Below are 11,215 nucleotides of genomic sequence, written 5' to 3' on the forward strand. Positions count from 1 at the left end.
TGCCAGATTTCCTAAATTACTTTTAAATAATGAATATTGAATATTTATTTTAGAGTGTGTATTAAATTCACTAAAGTATATTGTTTCAAATGAAGTACTTTTTTTTTTTTGTGGTGGAGTGCATGTGGTCGAGTCATTGTATTGATGGAACAGGTACAGTCATTATGCTTTTGACTAGAATGTCGGTAATATGCCTTCCTGAAGGTTTTACCAGTATGTATGGTTTTCCCAGAATCACCCTGTCCGTTCAGAACCAGCACGGTCAGGTTTAAATGAAAAACCTCACGGGGAATGCAGTTCACAGAAACATGCTGTCCAGAGGATCAGCTTGAAACTGGAAGGTTAAAGCATATTTTAACTTGTTTAGGAGTTCCGCACAATCCCGTTAAGTTTTTTTGGGGGGGGAGAAAGTAAAAAAAAAAAAAAAAAAAAGCATCCCAGAAAAGCTGAAGCCCCAGATAACTGTGAAGCAATATCTGTGACAGGCCACCGAATTCAATGTGCTCAGCAAGTGAGACTGGACTGTGAATAGGCCGGGCTAGGCATTAAAAGCGATGAGGTCAGCCCACCATTTTGGCTCAAAACAAAGGTTACCACCATGTAGTTGCATTTCTCAGGATCACACACCGTAACCCCTCTGATCAAATGGGCCCTTTGTGGCCTTCGTATAAAGAAACATGTTATACAATGGAGGCTCCGCATAATAACACGAGGAGGGGTCAGTTATCAAAAAGGACGGCCAGTCACACGGGGGTAGAAGAAAGCCGCCGGGAGCCTGTGCGGCGAGAAAGAGCGGGGCAGTGGCTGGGAAGAGGCATCCGGGAGTGAAAGGGGCAAAAAAAAAAAAAAAAAAAAAAGAAGCGGTCTCCAGAAGCAGTTGGGCATGACCACTGAGGCCGGGCGGTGGGGGAGAAAGGGGTGGGGGTGGGGGGGTGACAGTGCGCAGGAATCAGAGCGTACTGCCCGATGCTTTCCCATGACGGGGCCTGCGCCGTCTGTCGCTCGATGACAGTCCGCGCGCATTGTCTCCGCTCGTATAAAAGAAATTCGACCGATTGAAGACAAAGACGCGCGGGACTGGCCAAATGAAAAATCTTTTCACACGAGCGCCGAAAAGCCTTTAATCGTTTGTCCTGTGGGTAATAATAAAACCAGCTGCCTTGCCGCCGGTACTGGTAGTAAGTTGATAGGAGTAGGTTACAGGCTGCTGTGAGACCCTCGGACGCTGCATCAGAGACATAAATGTATTATATATAAATCACTCGTGGCGACAATGCAATATAACTCAGCTAGATCGTACCAGGCACTCCCCATAGGCTGCAGGTCGACATCCTGAAAACCATTTGTAGCTGCTCAGAAAGCAGTGTATAATCGTGGCTGCGAGCTAGACAGATAACGAAAGCCAGAATAACCGCAAGTTAACCTGCCAAATGCCGAAACTCCCAGTGCAAGGTTGGCTTTTTGTCCCACCCTCTGCCAAAGATATCTCTGGACAGTCAGAATTTGCTGCATCTTGTCTGAAATAGCTGGGAAGAGGAGCGTGGAATCTTTGGGCAGAAGAACAGAAGCTTCTGTGCTGGCCAGCAGCATTGCAGGTTTCGATCTGGAGGACAGCAATGATGTGTGCAGATGTTGGGGCGGAAAGAGTTCCCCTGGATGCGCGAGAGTTACGATAGTGTACATTTGTTTCAAGGACAAAATCCACCCTTAACAACAGCATGCTAGTTTGTGTACTAGAAAACAGACGGATGGAAAATTGCATTTTATACAATCATCTTCATAAGTCACATAAGACAAATCCTGTACTCATGAAGGTCATATACATGGCCTGATATATATATATATACATACATATATACACACATATATATATACATATATATATCACACACACATAACTTAGGGCTATGCGTTGAGCAAATTCTTATTTGGAAATATTTGTTTTTTTTAATTAGTCAGCCTCTTTGTGCAGTCTTCATTGAATGCAGCGCTTGGAATTCCACAGTGTACGTTTGCGTCCACGGCTGACACAAAGGACAATGGTGAAAGCAACCCTGGTGTGAGAGTGCGGTTTAGTGTCTGTTTTTAGTGTTTGCTCACTGGGTTTGGCGTGGACGCTTTGGGGACGCTAGGAATCGCAAGTGCCCTTCACAGTCGAGTCTCTGAGTGCATCTAAATATGCAGATAATGGCTTTGTTTTGGAACTGCAGTTTATGATTGAATGTCCAACAAACGGTTGCATGGCGGCTGAGCAGAGGGGACCGTATTTAAAGGAGGAGAGAGAGAAAAAAAAAGTGTAATTCCTCAAATCTTAGCTTGTCTGCTTATATTTAGAACACATTTACATTGAAGTTGACAGAAGCATTGATGGAAACAATTTTCTCAGTATTTGTTACATGCATATACGGGACAATAAGACAGTGGCATTTCAGTGCATTGACCTTTTAAACTATTTAACTATGAAATTATGGACATTTTAGTCCACTGTGATGTTTGGGAACTAAATTGAAAACGACTACACCAGTGAGCAATAGACACAGTCCACTGACAGCACTTCATTGTGTTCTGCAATCGTTGTCATCTTCCTTGGTTGCCTTCAGCTTCTTCAGCTCCTTCAGCAGCTCCTGCTCAAAGTCTAAAATCTCTTTAGGCTTCTTGTACTATGAAGAAATAGAGAATTATTATAAATGAATACACATACATGAAGGAGAATCACTCTACATCGTACCAGCACTTGAATATGTTAAAATGTTGCTGAGGTTGTTTGTTCCACTTGTGTATTATATTTTCCAGCATGCGAACCATGGTGAACATGAACTTACACTGACTATTAAAGTGTTGTTGGCATGTGTGTATGTAAGAGCCGAGCTTTCAAGTGGCAGCTTGCAGCGGTCAAGGTCTGGAACGATGAACTTCTTGTAATACCTGCAAAGAAAAATGTTTAGAACAGTCAAATGCTTTTCAGGTCGATGCCAATCTTTCTAGCGATCGAACAGTGCCACCTGTAGGGACACACAGCAAACTACCATTTCAGAGACGACATTTACTGGCTCGAGAGGCCCAAAACCATAATGCTAACAGCGCTGTGTCTTTTAGTTTGTCATTGCCTCGATTCCATGTTGGTTCCATAATTTGCATAAAATAGAGAAATAGTAATGAATAGATGGCAGAGGTGGCATCTGTACTTTTTCTACAGGAAGGCTCAGTGAAGTGATTGTCAGTGCACACAGTGAACAGGTGCCCGGGGAGCGGTCAGGGACACCATGGTAGTAAGTGGGGTTTGAACCTCGTCTGGTTCACAGGCGAGTGTGTTACCCACTACTTAACCCCTTATTAAGTGACATATGAACAATAAAATTACTTCCAATGTCTTACCATGCTTAATGAAACAAACACATCTTTTTAAATACATGAAGTACACAATTTGTCTTTTAACTATATGTTTGATTGTATTTAATTCTAAAGCTGCAGCTAACACAGAAATTATTTCTTGTCTTACATTATTATCAAATCATAGTTTGAACTACTTTGAAACTGTACTTTTTGTTTGATGTCCGAATCACACAGGACCGGTCTGCTGCCTCCAAGGAAATTGTATACACCTCTTTAGGGTAAGGAAGGTTGCGGACCCGCCACTGAAAAGATGTCTTAGTGTCCTTGCGCATGAAGATGGGCTGTGCAAACATGAAAAAAAAATACATACTGTAATTTCATTCAGAAAGAAAATTAAAAAGTTGACCTGTTCTATCATTTATATCTTTCACATATATGCGTGATTCTTCAACAAAAACATATTTTGTGTAAATGGGTCTTCTTCCTAATTTTTCATTGTCTGTAAGAACAACTGCACTTCATGTGAAGTGGATGAAGAATAAATTGAGATAAATTGAGACCCTTTATGATGAATAGGCGGCTGGGTCATAGCATCTCTCAAACTGCAGCTCTAGTGGGATGTTCTTGGTTTTCAGTGGTCACGACTTATCAAAAGAGTCGAAGAAGAAAAACCGTTGAGCCAGTGACAGAATCATGTGAGGCCAAGGCTCACTGATGCATGTGGGGAGCCGAGGACACCCATGTTGTATATATATGAAGGTATTTAGCAGAAGACTGTTCAGCGTGGCCATGCTGAAAAGTGTCCACAGACAAGAGAGCCTACAATGAGCATGTGAACATCAGTTCTGCACCACAGAGCAATGGAGTTAGAAGCAGTTAACATGGTCTGATAGATCACATTTACATTTTCATGCACAGGAAAAAGGCAAGATGTTGTAGGTCATGTGATGCTATTGGGAATGATCTGGGAACGTTACTTTTCATCTACCGCATTTATCAGATGCCCTTAAAATCAGTAGTTACAGGGACAGTTTCCCCAGAGATCCTCGGGATTAAGAGACACAATGGTAGTGAGCTGTGTGACTTTATGGTCTTCTGGAACATAGACAGATGCAGTGCAGTCTTTCTGTACAATATCTCATACAGCCAAACTACTTTTGAAGAACACAATAATGAATTTGAGGAGCTGACTCAAATTCTCATGGTCTCAATCCAACAGAACATTTGTGCTGTGCTAGAGGATCGTAAGATCTAGAGGTTTGATGCCAGTTCCCACAGCAAACCTGTTTAGGGGAACCCAATGTTAGATTATAATGTAATAGCTGATTAGCAGATGTATTGTTTGTTTTTTATGTTATCCTTTCTAAAGCTGCATGTCATGTAAAAGATCATTACATTGGAGATGTTCTCCTTCAGCAAGTCAGGTTCTCCGGAGAGCACCTGCGGTGAGTGGGACTCACCAACCTCCACCTCCCATGGCCCTTGGCCACCTAAAGTGCTTCTTCTGCGCCATTTTCTCACTGTAAGACAGCACACAGTACTTATGGTTGTATATTACACACAACTAACCTCAGTACAAAACACACAAACAAGCTAACAAATAAAACCTACAAATTAGTTCGTCCGTCCTCAGATCGTATTCTTCGGCCATTTCGCTTCCATCCGTAAACAGATAGTGAACTTTCCTTTTATCTGAAAACACGATGATAGTATTTATCGCAGCAGAACATGTACAGCCACAGCCGCGTGATTCATTCTGCACGAAATGCAGCAGCCGTGGACCAGAAAGCTTAATTAATCGGCGCACTACATTCCAAAATCCAGCAAACGACCATTAAAGGCTCACCGTCGTGAATTAGCGCGGTTTTTCTTGCGGATTTCAGGACATCCTTCCAGCTTTCCGCGGCCATGATGGAACGCGGCGCTTCCGCAAACTACCCAGGTGTAACCATGGGAACAGGGGCTCGGCCGAAACGTTACCGGGTTAAGTCGATCGGGTTACGCTTTTCATATTCATAATCAGTCAAGTTGTAGTGTAATTAGTGTTGTAGTTTAAGCGTTGCACTGGGTCTATGTAACACGTACGATTTTTCCAAATACCGTTTACATTTTAAGGACGTTTTAAAATGTGACCCGGAAGTTGTTGGGCAAGACTGCAGCGACGTCGGTTTGTGTAGTGGGTGGGTTTGGAAAACGTGAGCCGATGTCTGTTTTGCTTCTTTGTCGCTGTCGGAACGATCCATGGCGGCATAGCGGTATGGACGTTGCTACAGCGTTTCAGTTCAGGTTTTAAGTGCCACTGCGGTTAAACTCTGGCCTGCGTTTACGTCTCACCAGGAACGGAATGGAGGCACGTGGAATATTAAAGGCTTTTCCAAAAGTAAAGCGGTCAAAGGCTGGAGAGGCAAAGGACGCACCCCCACCGAAAAAGAGGCCTGATGAAGCTGCTGCAGGTAAACCGGTGGACAGACGGATCACAGCCTGAACAGCCACATAAAGTAAATAAAGTGAAGTGATTTTATTGTGATACACAGCACAGCACAACGACATGTGTCCTCTGCTTTTATACCATCACCCTTGGTAAGCAGTGGGCAGCTATGACAGGCGCTCGGGAAGCAGTGTGTGGGGACAGTGCTTTGCTCAGTGGCACCTCGGCGAATCTGATTACGGGTCCACTTCCTTAACCACGAGCCCACCACTGGCCCTCAAGGGCTACAACATAGCTGCTACAACAACATTTATTTCTTATATAGCCCAGAGAGAAGAGAAAAAAGAAAGAAAGAAAAGTTGGGAATGAGTGATACAGAGATTCCCTCAAATGGTGTCAGTTCAGGGTTGGTGATGATTTGTTGAAGAAGAGAAAATGTCCTACAGCTGTAGAGGTGGGAAAAGTCCAAAGTGCAGTAAATGGCATCTGTCCATGTTTGGAGGTACTGGACAGTGCAGTCTAGGTTTTAGTCCAGTGTCATGGTGTACATTACGTGTCCATTATTGTGCTAATGGTCCATTTGAAGATCCCAGATGCTTTAGTTGTTACGGTGGTGGTGGGTGTGGTGACCCTCTGGTTCGTTTCATGCTAAGTCGTCATTTAGCAGTTGTCAGGAACCAGGATTTATCTGCTGGTCTCTTCACTGGAGTCTGCCAGTAGTCTGTGTGCTTGATTCCGTGTCTCGGAGAGAACAAACGGAAGCAGCGGCAGACGGTAGCACTGTACGACCGATACTGAAATATGTGGTTATAGTGGTATTTTTGTGTAACAGTGGCCCGGTAACCTGACTAGGACAGCCTAGCTAAGGTGAAATATCTCATGCCTTTATCTGGTTTTCTGGCAGGGGTTATTTTCCAGGGGGCGTCTGTCTTCATCCTCCCCGCTGGGATAGGGAAGGCACGGCGTGACATTTTCCAGAGACAGGTTGCAGACAACGGAGGAGGTTTGGAGGACTCGTTTCGCCCCACTGTCACACACGTCATTGTGGAAGACGCCATGGACCGAGAACGAGCCTTGAGGCTCTTGAAATTAGAAACGCTGCCACTTGGAGTGAAGCTGGTAAAATGCACATGGCTGAGCGCGTGCATCGCTGCTAAATCGTTATTGGACTCCACAGGCTACAGTCTTCAGATCTCTGAAAGGTATTTTTTTTTCTTCTACTATTGTTCGGGTGTATTGTGACCATGTCGTTTATGGGTTGTTCAGACCTGACTTCTGATTGGCCTAGAATGTACTTGTGTAGATCCTGCCAAAAATCACAGACGTCTGTCTGTCCTCGGTGCACCCTGGTTGCGTTCACAGCAGTATTTCACCCAAGATGCCGTGAACGGCGTTTTAATTCTGCGTTTCCACTCACATCGACATCACTGTTTGTAGCGTACAAGCATTGGACACAGACGGAGCGAGAAGTGACGGTGTGGCTGTTGGTGAGACGATGACGACGTCTGAAGAAGACTCCACTGAGACGGTACTATGGAGACTGTGGGTAGAATTAAGCACAGTGTACATTCATAGTAGTGAACAGTAGTGATTTTTGTCTTGCGCCCTGCTTGGCCCAGGCTTCTGAGTGCCAGGGCGACTACACAGATGAAGATGGTGTATCTCAGTGCGATCTGGACGCTTTGTTTAGTGGACTCCAGCCCAAAGGTCAGACCATCACCCTTGATGAACCCTCAAGCTCAGCAGAGCCGCCGGCAGTCCCGAGCAAGTGGGTGTGTGCCCAGTCCTCCATGGCCAAAGGGAGCAACCACAACCAGCACATCACCGACAAACTGGAAGCCCTGGCCAAAGCCTACACACACCAGGGTGATAAGTGGCGAGCTTTGAGCTACTCAAAAGCTGTGAATGCCCTGAAGAGTTACCACAAGCTCGTCACATCTTATGAGGTAGCTCGCCTTAGCGCACATTTTTACGCCACGTTAACACCGCTATGTTCCCTACCTGATGTACTTTAACATTTGATCTCTTTTTTTTTTTTTTACCTTTTATTTACCCTGCAATTGTGGGATTGATATTTTTTATGTGGCAAAAATGTGACATTAGAATTTTAATGTTAGAGGATAAATGGCCTTTTTTTTAACAGGAGGCTTGCAAGATCCCTGGCATCGGACACCGCATGGCGGACAAAATCATGGAGGTTGTGGAGAGTGGGCATCTTCGTAAGCTCGATCATATTGGGGAGGCTGTGCCGGTGCTGGAGTTATTCACAAACATTTGGGGGGTTGGAGCCAAAACTGCTCAGTTATGGTACCAGCAGGTAGTCAAAATTTTGATCACTTTATCTGCGGTGAGAAGCTGTCTCATGATGTTTTACGTACGTTTGATGTCCTTTCAAAGGGGTTTCGCACTTTGGAGGACATCCACACCAAAGCCAGTCTAAGTTGTATTCAGAAAATTGGACTGAAACATTATGAAGACTTTCTTGCTCGGATGCCAAGAGAGGAAGCAGCTGATATTGAGAAAACGGTAGTATTTTTACACCGATCTTTACAACACAAAGAAATGACATAGTGTAGTATTCCCTTCTGGGCTTCCAGGTAGAAAGTACAGATTGCGATGACCGTAGAATGTGTGCCCACACTTCATCTTCACTTTACTTTACTTTACTTTACTTTATTTAGCAGACGCTTTTATCCAAAGCGACTTACAAGAGGAAGACACCAGCAATTCTCGTTCGATTTCTATAGAATATTGAGTTTACAAACTAAGAGCCCTGATAAGGCTCAAACTTGTCAGTGAAGAGCATGCTCAGAGATTTATTTAGGTGCTAGATGAAGAAAAATTATAATGTATTTTTACATTTTTGTATTGTTTGTGCAATGTGTACGCATGTGCGTGTGTAAGTGTTAGATTTGTCTGTAATATATTTTGAACAAGAGGGTTTTCACCTGCTTCTTAAAAGTGGTGATAGTCTCGGCTAGTCGTGTGGAGGAGGGCAGGTTGTTCCACCAGCCAGGGACAACAACAGAGAACAGAGATGATTGGAATCGGAGACCCCGTGAAGAAGGAATTTTTAGTCTCCTTTCGTTTGCTGATCTGAGAGAGCGTGCCATCTTGTACCTTACGAGGGTGGAAGGTACAGTATTCATTAATGAGCCGGTTCTTTCATTTGGCTCTGCAGGTGCGCGAGGCAGCTCACTCCATTCATCCAGGCCTCGTGGCGATGGCCTGCGGCTCTTACCGTCGCGGTAAATCCACGTGTGGAGACGTGGATGTGCTGATCTCTCATCCGGATGGCAAGTCTCATAAAGGAGTCTTTAGTAAACTGCTCCATGTTCTCCACCAGCATGGTATGAAAAGATTTCAAGCAACCTTTATGGCTTAATCTTGCTTTTACAATATATTGATATGTTGTCAGTTATTTGTTGTTTTCTACATATAAAATGGGCAATTCCGCAAATTGGAACAAATTATTACCCCACAAACATTAAACAATTACTTACCAACACTCTAATTCAACATGCTCCTGATGAAAAGGTGCGTGGGTGTATGTACTATATGTAAATATTGTGTGTGTGTGTGTGTGTGTGTGTATATGAATGAATTCATAACTATTTATATAATTTAGTTTTAGGTTTAACTTTTAAATTGGCTCCAGATAAAAACTCATAAATGCTAATGCTAATGATATTTTGTATGAAAATGTTGATGCTTTAAAGATGTCCAATGATTTTGTCAACTCATAACAAATCAATTTAAACAGTAATTACAAAAAAAAAAAGTTTAGCTACATCCTGAGCATCCCTGCATGTCCCCTCTTGTTTTTAATAATTCATGAAATGTTATTGAATCAGATGTGCCTCTACCATAACAGGTCAACTCCATAGCCCTTTCATGAAAAATGATAATGAAAATAAAATTAAATGGATACTTACTATGCTTCTGTAAAATAATTTAAAATAACTTAACCTTATCCCAGATATGAATATTTTTTTATTGTACAGCTAATTATTTTTCTGATGTAACATTTTCCTTCATGTTTTGTGGAGGTGGTAGTAGCCTAGTGGATAACACACTCGCCTATGAACCAGAAGACCCAGGTTCAAATCCCACTTACTACCATTGTGTCCCTGAGCAAGACACTTAACCCTAAGTTGCTCCAGGGGGGGACTGTCCCTGTAACTACTAATTGTAAGTCGCTCTGGATAAGGGCGTCTGATAAATGCTGTAAATGTAAATATACTGTATATAACATTTTGTGTGCCTGATGGTAATAATACAATCCCTTAGTAAAAGTGTAAATGCTCTTAAAATGATAAATAATTATTTTATTTCTCTCACTTTAGGCTTCCTGACAGATGACTTGGTTAGCCATGAAGAAAATGGCGAGCAGAAGAAGTACCTGGGCGTCTGTCGGCTGCCTGAGCCTGGGCGTCGCCACCGTAGGCTTGATATCATAGTGGTCCCTTACAGCGAGTTTGCCTGCTCCCTCATGTATTTCACTGGCTCTGCACACTTCAACCGCTCCATGAGGGCCTTGGCCAAGACGAGACACATGAGCCTTTCAGAACACTCCCTGAATCAAGATGTGTTGCGCCAGGGCAGCATGAAAGTCAGCAAAGGGACTGCCCTGCCTACACTTAGTGAGCAGGACATCTTTACCCATCTGGGAATACTTTACAGGGAACCCCATGAACGAGACTGGTGATAAAACAAGACCTCCTGATATTAAATACACTTGGATATTTTTGTCATTCATTGTGAGCTCCTTAACACTGCATGGGACATGTGATTGTATTTCCATTTACAGCATGCTTTCATCCACAGTAGACAATCAGCAGATACAGGGACAGTCCCCCCCTGGAGACAATTAGGTCTTGCTCAGGGACACAATGGTAGTAAGGGGGATTTGAACCTGTGACTTCTATGGTCTTCTGGTTCATAGACGAGTGTCCTTCCCACTACCACTTAATTTCTTCGTACATGCTAAGTTTAATGTCCAGATGTTCAGACAAGGAAAACTGATCAGTTGTGTCACACAAGTAGGCAGTATTTCTGTATGAAATTAATTTGCTGCTAAAAATGATAACTTTTTATTTTATGATATAAATAAAAAACACAGTTTTACTTCAATAATGTGTTAGTACTGTTAAAAACACCAGACAAAGTACACCTGTGTTCATCTGGATTCATGTGTATTCAGTACAATAAGGTGTCCAGAATAATGGCTGCGTGTCCTCGTGGAAAATGATGAATGGTGAGCTTTGCATCGAGGTCATGGCCTCCTGTGGGTCGTGATTTCTATAACGTTTCTGCACTTCATACTAGTGTAATATTAATTACATACGACTATATACATTTTCGGCTCTTCGTAAAGGTATTAGTGGGCAGAAAATGAGCTTTGCACCAAGGAAGCGCTTTTGATTGGCTTGCGTGGAGACAGCTGGTTTCTCT

General features: G+C 43.2%; 2 protein-coding genes across 6 annotated transcripts; one reads left to right on the plus strand and one right to left on the minus strand.

The window, feature by feature from the left end:
- Positions 1-2,311: 2,311 nt before the first annotated feature.
- Positions 2,312-5,262, minus strand: dpcd (deleted in primary ciliary dyskinesia homolog (mouse)). Its single transcript, XM_028974839.1, has 6 exons — positions 5,180-5,262; positions 4,945-5,025; positions 4,729-4,853; positions 3,541-3,674; positions 2,823-2,925; positions 2,312-2,660 (listed from the first exon to the last, which is right to left on the minus strand). The coding sequence occupies exons 1-6, from the start codon at positions 5,241-5,243 to the stop codon at positions 2,556-2,558; spliced, it is 612 nt and encodes a 203-aa protein (XP_028830672.1). The 5' UTR covers positions 5,244-5,262; the 3' UTR covers positions 2,312-2,555.
- A 217-nt stretch (positions 5,263-5,479) lies between these two features.
- On the plus strand, positions 5,480-10,506 carry poll (polymerase (DNA directed), lambda). Of its 5 annotated transcripts, none has more exons than XM_028974836.1 (9): positions 5,480-5,588; positions 5,671-5,786; positions 6,662-6,963; positions 7,199-7,289; positions 7,375-7,707; positions 7,905-8,078; positions 8,159-8,287; positions 8,943-9,111; positions 10,108-10,506. In XM_028974836.1, exons 2-9 carry the CDS (start codon positions 5,772-5,774, stop codon positions 10,467-10,469), a joined length of 1,575 nt encoding a protein of 524 aa, XP_028830669.1. In that variant the 5' UTR covers positions 5,480-5,588; positions 5,671-5,771; the 3' UTR covers positions 10,470-10,506. The 5 variants fall into 5 exon arrangements, with proteins under 5 accessions (XP_028830669.1, XP_028830666.1, XP_028830667.1 ...); XM_028974833.1 differs by having other exon boundaries at positions 6,666-6,963; XM_028974834.1 differs by having other exon boundaries at positions 6,666-6,963; positions 7,381-7,707.
- The last annotated feature ends 709 nt before the right edge of the window (positions 10,507-11,215 follow it).

This window comes from Denticeps clupeoides, chromosome 3 (assembly GCF_900700375.1).
Source record: "Denticeps clupeoides chromosome 3, fDenClu1.1, whole genome shotgun sequence".
In the NCBI taxonomy this organism is placed as follows: domain Eukaryota; kingdom Metazoa; phylum Chordata; class Actinopteri; order Clupeiformes; family Denticipitidae; genus Denticeps; species Denticeps clupeoides.